This window comes from Maniola hyperantus, chromosome 3 (assembly GCF_902806685.2).
Source record: "Maniola hyperantus chromosome 3, iAphHyp1.2, whole genome shotgun sequence".
Classification (NCBI taxonomy): Eukaryota; Metazoa; Arthropoda; class Insecta; order Lepidoptera; family Nymphalidae; genus Maniola; species Maniola hyperantus.
This window is the reverse complement of record NC_048538.1, coordinates 1,500,769-1,507,325: the sequence shown is the minus strand read 5'-3', so window position 1 is coordinate 1,507,325 and position 6,557 is coordinate 1,500,769. Positions and strand designations below refer to the sequence as shown.

General features: G+C 47.8%; 1 protein-coding gene across 1 annotated transcript; it reads right to left on the bottom strand.

Annotated features, from left to right (window-relative positions):
- Positions 1-1,736: 1,736 nt before the first annotated feature.
- On the bottom strand, positions 1,737-3,283 carry LOC138404752 (uncharacterized). Its single transcript, XM_069509674.1, has 2 exons — positions 3,013-3,283; positions 1,737-2,897 (listed from the first exon to the last, which is right to left on the bottom strand). The coding sequence occupies exons 1-2, from the start codon at positions 3,266-3,268 to the stop codon at positions 2,677-2,679; spliced, it is 477 nt and encodes a 158-aa protein (XP_069365775.1). The 5' UTR covers positions 3,269-3,283; the 3' UTR covers positions 1,737-2,676.
- Between the last annotated feature and the right edge of the window lie 3,274 nt (positions 3,284-6,557).

Below are 6,557 nucleotides of genomic sequence, written 5' to 3'. Positions count from 1 at the left end.
TTTGAAAAAACACAATTTACTAACACAAAACCAAATACTTTTACAATTATCAAACTTTTAATGATTGGAACAAAATTTAACACGAAAGACACAAAAAGTAAAAGTCAGTAATAAAGAAAAACATAATTCAAACCAGACCACGATGAATACAGCACAAAAATCAGTAGCGAAATGAGCCCAGTGCTCGGGCGCGCTCAGCTTTTATAGCTAAGCTCATTAAGAGAGGTGGCGTGACCTAAGACGGCCTCTCCTGACTGTGCGGCGTCCTCGCCCGCCATCATAGCCAGAAAAGGTCGTGAGATCTTCTCTGCGGAGACTTGCAGCTGGTGCCGCAACGCTGTCGGCGTGCGGTGCGTGAGGGAAGACCGGTGAGGAGCTCGCCGAAAGGAGCGATGACTCTGCCTCTACCGCTGGAGGTGCCGGGGCAGACTCAGGTGCGGAAGGAGGACCAGCACCTGGGCCAACTACGTCATAGTCATCACCTGAAATTAGCTTCGATATAGCACAACTCCATAGCTATAAATGGTAACACAATGGGTAAGCAATTCGAAATGCGACTTAGTATTCGCTAGACAAATAGATAAATCATTTAGTTTTATGGGGTGTCCCTATCACCCAGAGGAGGTGACACCTATCAACCTATGAGACGTCTCAAACCTAGCGCGCGCTTCTTCTCGTCATCTTCAGACCGCCAGACTCGGGGAACGGTCTCACACCGCCAGACTCGGGCAACGGTCTATGAAGCAGGAACTTGAGGTGACCATCATCAGACCACCAGACTCGGGCAACGGTCTATGGAGCAGGAACTTGAGATGACCATCATCAGACCACCAGACTCGGGCAACGGTCTCAGACCACCAGACTCGGGCAATGGTCTATGGAGCAGGAACTTGAGATGACCATCATCAGACCACCGGGCTCGGGCAACAGTCTATGAAAGTGCATCTCAACCAGCCACCGTTGAACTTCCCTTGAGGAGTAAAGCATTACCGTGATTTGTTTAGTCATAGCACAAAAATAGATGTCGTGGATCAGTCCGTAAGTAGATAAGTACGTAAGGGAGCAAGCAAGGCCTTTTTAGTTAGGAGGGTGAGAGTTTTGGGGCTATGATTAACAAAATCACGACTTTCATCTTCACCACCACAAAGTAGTCAACAAGCTGAACTTACATTCGAAGAAGGCACCACACGCATCCGGGCACCACTCTCCTTGCCAGGGCACCATGCCCTCCGCAGCCACCTGAGCGGTCTTGCCATACGACCCACTCAGCAGCTCTAGCTCGTAGCAGCCGTTTCAGGACCTTCTATGGACCTCACATGCCAGAGTCAAACTTCCCCGTTGACTGGGAATACTTGATCACCAACACCGTGCCTCCAGCCTTCAACACGCGAGGTGGACGACGATTCTGGTTAGCATAGGCATCCTGCCGGGACTGATTTCACCTCAGCAGCTTACTTGCCCTGGAGCGTCACGTTTCACGCCATGCCACTCGATCAAGCCGTGCAGTTTCAGCAACCATTGTGTGCTGGTGAGGAACTCTGGAGACCTGCTTGTTTGATATACAAACCAGGCAGTGAGGCTTGACTACGAACTCACGTAGCCCAAGAAACTAGAGGTACTTCAGGGTCAGGTCCAGAGTCTTTTCGACAAAGACTTGCAGCAGACTAAGACGGTATCACAAAAAACACGCTTCCGCTCCTACTGGTGAGTAGCGGTAATAGAGCGTAACACTTTAGTACACATACCGATGATAGTCTAGCTGTCCCACTTACAGATACTCGACGAGCGTGTCCTGATCTGCGACCTGCACCATCTAAACCCAGTTGCTCGGCTTGGTTATGCCGTTGACTTAAAGGGTTGCAGCTAAGATAGTCGCCATAACACATCATCGTGCGCTTTTAGTACTCAAAGGTGAAGATGAAGTCATGGAAATAAATCCACTTACGGGTAACGCGCAGAAGCAGCAGCGCTCGGTGGCTGTGAAAGCGTTGTAGTTGGTCACACCCTTAAACTGAAGACAAACCAAATGGTGGCGGAAGTTGCTTCCAGCACGTAGGAGTACTACCTACTCACTGCACCCTGGGTAAACCTTGCTAAAACAGGCGACCACACGCTTCTTGCCGTCGTTGTGGGTCCACCTCAGCGCCGGGCCATAGCCGATGCTGCTGAAGTCAGTGTGCACCTCTGTTGGCAAATCTGTCAAGACTGCTACCTTGGACTCAGTGGTGAGTCGCCGAGTGATGTCCTGAGATACCTTTTCCTGCTCTGGCCTCAATGAAAAGGAACCTCTTTTTCCGACAGACGTGCAAGGCAGGCTGTCTGGATAGCATACTCCTCAACGTAGCGCCTAAAGTACCCAGCTAGATCTTAGATTGCCAGATTTGTTTGATGTACTCAAGGGGTAAGGACTTTACCTACGTTATGGCCTTGTCTTAAAGACTCGGCCTCGCCTGACCCTAACAAATGAATCTGATCAAAATGGCAAAATCGGAAACAATCGGTAACGGGAATTATCAGATTTTCTAAAAGAGTTGAATCTACCCACGTTACATTATTTACGAACGCACTACAGTGCGTCACTGACTCGCATATTATACGAAACACAAGTCCAAGACGGTATGCGTAGGTAACGTGATTTACTACAACACATACCTATCGAAATCATGGACACTAACTTTAAAAAAGAACATTCTCACCAATCAGCTCGTACAAGGGCTCGGCAGCGTTTATGCAAGCCCCACGGCACGCGCGGCATCGTGCCACAATACCAGTGAGCCGCCATGTTTGCGAGAGGCACCATAGCCCGCAGCGGCGCACGCAGCGCAGTACCACCAGCGCGCCGTCACGCTCGTGCAGAGTGCAGAGAGGCGCGGCAGCGGCGCGGCACGACGCAGCAACTCCAGTGCGCCGTCTCGCTCGCCCAGACCGCAGAAAGGCGCGGCAGGGCGCAGCAAAGCCAGTGCGCCGTCTCGCTCGCCAAGACCGCAGAAAGGCGCGGCAGCGGCGCGGCACGGCGCAGCAAAGCCAGCGCACCGTCAGGCTCGTGCAGAGCGCAGAAAGGCGCGGCAGCGGCGCGGCACGGCGCAGCAACGCCAGCGCGCTGTCTCGCTCGCCAAGGGCGCAGAAAGGCGCGGCAGCGGCGCGGCACGACGCAGCAACTCCAGTGCGCCGTCTCGCTCGTGCAGAGCGCAGAAAGGCGCGGCAGCGGCGCGGCACGGCGCAGCAACGCCAGCGCAGCGTCACGCTCGTGCAGAGCGCAGAAAGGCATGGCAGCGGCGCGGCACGGCGCAGCAACGCCAGCGCATCGTCACGCTCGTGCAGAGCGCAGAAAGGCATGGCAGCGGCGCGGCATGGCGCAGCAAAGCCAGCGCACCGTCAGGCTCGTGCAGAGCGCAGAAAGGCGCGGCAGCGGCGCGGCACGGCGCAGCAACGCCAGCGCACCGTCACGCTCGCCAAGAGCGCAGAAATGCGCGGCAGCGGTGCGGCACGGCGCAGCAACGCCAGCGCGCTGTCTCGCTCGCCAAGGGCGCAGAAAGGCGCGGCAGCGGCGCGGCACGACGCAGCAACTCCAGTGCGTCGTCACGCTCGTGCAGAGCGCAGAAAGGCATGGCAGCGGCGCGGCACAGCGCAGCAACGCCAGCGCAGCGTCACGCTCGTGCAGAGCGCAGAAAGGCACGGCAGCGGCGCGGCACGGCGCAGCAACGCCAGCGCAGCGTCACGCTCGTGCAGAGCGCAGAAAGGCACGGCAGCGGCGCGGCACGGCGCAGCAATGCCAGCGCAGCGTCACGCTCGTGCAGAGTGCAAAAAGGCATGGCAGCGACGCGGCACGGCGCAGCAACGCCAGCGCACCGTCACGCTCGTGCAAAGTTCCAAAGCCCGCAGCCAAGCGTGCAGCATTGCGTCGGAACATTCGAGAAAAGAAAGATAAATGTGAGCACTATGTTCGAATCATGTTCGAATATAACTATTTCCCAGTTGGTTTATTACATCTGTCCTTATTACGACAGGTCTACCTATTCATACAACGATCTAACACCACATGAAGATTGATTTCTAATCTTATGTCGGGAAGCTCAATTTTTTTTTTTCTCATGGCAAAAATAATTGTTGAGCAAAAACTCATCTACCTACATTACGGTTACTCTTTTTATAAAAATAACACTGAACTGCATCAAAACCGATGTTTAGGTACACTTTGTGATCCTAATTTTCACACAGAAAACAGCGTGATTGGAAAGTACTATGACTAAGACTACGCTTTCTAGTCTTAAACTGCAAATTTAAATTGCGGGTATCTTGGTGAGATACTTCATGAAGTGACTAATGGACCGACATAGATGTTCTTAATCTCAATATCGACCTCTCGTGGGCACAGCGGAATAAATTCCGTTTTAAAATTGATCTAAGACTGATCATAACAAAAACCTTTTGTACAAGTTCCACTTTACGAAACTACCTCCCGGCTATGCCATCGGTTGAGGTTACGACATGATCAAGTTTTTTACACCATGCATCAACATAATTAAAAATCGAGACCAAAAATAAAGACATGGTTGGATCTCACCTGGTTAATTCCACTACGTTCCACTAATTGTACGACACCGACTTAGCACGCCTTTGTTCATTATTCAATTTACGTGAATTACTTTTATACTTAAATCGATTAGCAGATTTAGACGATGGCATTATTAATTCACAAAAACACGTAGGGTAGACGTGAAAACTTTTAGACAAAAAATCAATTTGGACAAGAACACTTGAACTAGATTCGTTCACGTGACCAATACGTGCTTAGCCATAAAGCCAAAGGTATAGGTACCTACTTGATTCTAAAGATTTAATTGCAGTAACTTCATCTTGTTCGGAACAAGGTGCAGAAACGGGAGTGTTGCATTCTGTTTGAACGGTCACAGTGTTACCGAGACGATTAATATTACACTCGCGTTTAGTTACTACAGAGGTTAAACTATTTTCGACAAGTCTCGACACGTTTTTCTCGATCGCGGAGTATTGATTCATTATTGAGTGCAACGTTTGGATAAAAACACGACTAAGTGCGTGATCTCGCGACCTACATCTAGGCCCTGCTGTTTCACATCCACGTGGTCTGCTTCGAGAACTTCGAGTTTGATCACGGCACATCACGGCTACGATCGCGGTTACGATACCCGCGATCCGACATTGTACAAGAAAAACAACAAAAATTTAAAGGTTAGAATTTTGTTCCAATTTAAGCAAACTGATTGTCAGTGACTAGATTTTAACTATAGTGGGCTATTGAATAGGAATCCCACTTCTGAATTTAGGTACAGAAGTAAAATTCAATTTTGAAAAAACACAATTTACTAACACAAAACCAAATACTTTTACAATTATCAAACTTTTAATGATTGGAACAAAATTTAACACGAAAGACACAAAAAGTAAAAGTCAGTAATAAAGAAAAACATAATTCAAACCAGACCACGATGAATACAGCACAAAAATCAGTAGCGAAATGAGCCCAGTGCTCGGGCGCGCTCAGCTTTTATAGCTAAGCTCATTAAGAGAGGTGGCGTGACCTAAGAATAATATTTTACTTTTTTCCCGGAAAAATCAAAGGGTTCCCACGGGATTTTTGAAAACCTAAATCCACGTGAACGAAGTCGCGAGCATTAGCTAATAGTTTATATGGGATAGTTTACATTTTTTTAAAAAATTATCCTCTCTTTAAAGTACCCTTGAATACTTAAAATGCCCACTTTTTAGGTTTCTGTACACGAAAGGTGCCGATGGGACCCTGTTACCTACTAAGTCTCCGCCATCTGTCCGTCTGACTGTCAGTGTCAGCGGACTGTATCTCATGAACCCTAATATAAGTATGTACCTAGTTGAAATTTTCTCGGAGTGAGTATTTCTATTACCGCTATAACAATTGATTAAAAAAAAATAGAAATGGCTGCCATTTAATAAAAAAAAGTACATAATCTGGTAAGTACGGAATCCTTCGTGTGCCAGCCCGACTCGCACTGGACCGTTTTTTTTCCTATATACCTATACATAAACTCAAATTCGTATAAAATTAATATAAATAACAATAAAATTAAACCCAACTAAGCATATTATACATATTATTAGGAAATTAAATAAATACACTCGAGGTAACCTAAGTCTAGAACTTTATGTAAATCGCGCTAAGCTAGCTGGAACCGATTCACAGCCGGCGTAAACCAGTTTAAGGCGGTTTGAGCCGGAGGGAAGTTTGTTTTGTTACTCGCTGAGGGTGGGTTCACGTACTGAGTGTAATTGAAGAGATTCCCGCTCAAGTTCTGACTGCACTTTATTGATACGAAAGTATTAAAATAATTAAAGAAATACTAATATAAATAGTTTCATGTAAATGTATATTTCACGCTTTTTGAAAATTCTACTGCCAGGGGAGTGAAATAAGGGATGAAAGTTTGTTCGAAATTCCGTCATTTTTCAAGTTATTTCCATGATAATTGATATTTGGATTTTCAGTTACAAAAAAAAAATACGTAGGTGGATTTTTGAAAATTCTACCCCCCACGCCGATT

Excerpts from the sequence above, each read along its gene's own strand:
- LOC138404752 (XM_069509674.1), bottom strand. The coding sequence starts at position 3,268 with ATGCCTTTCTGCGCTCTGCACGAGCGTGACGCTGCGCTGGCGTTGCTG. Across the intron at positions 2,898-3,012 it reads TGCGCTGGCTTTGCTGCGCC|TTGCTGCGTCGTGCCGCGCC; the intron begins GTGCCGCGCCGC and ends GGCGCACTGGAG.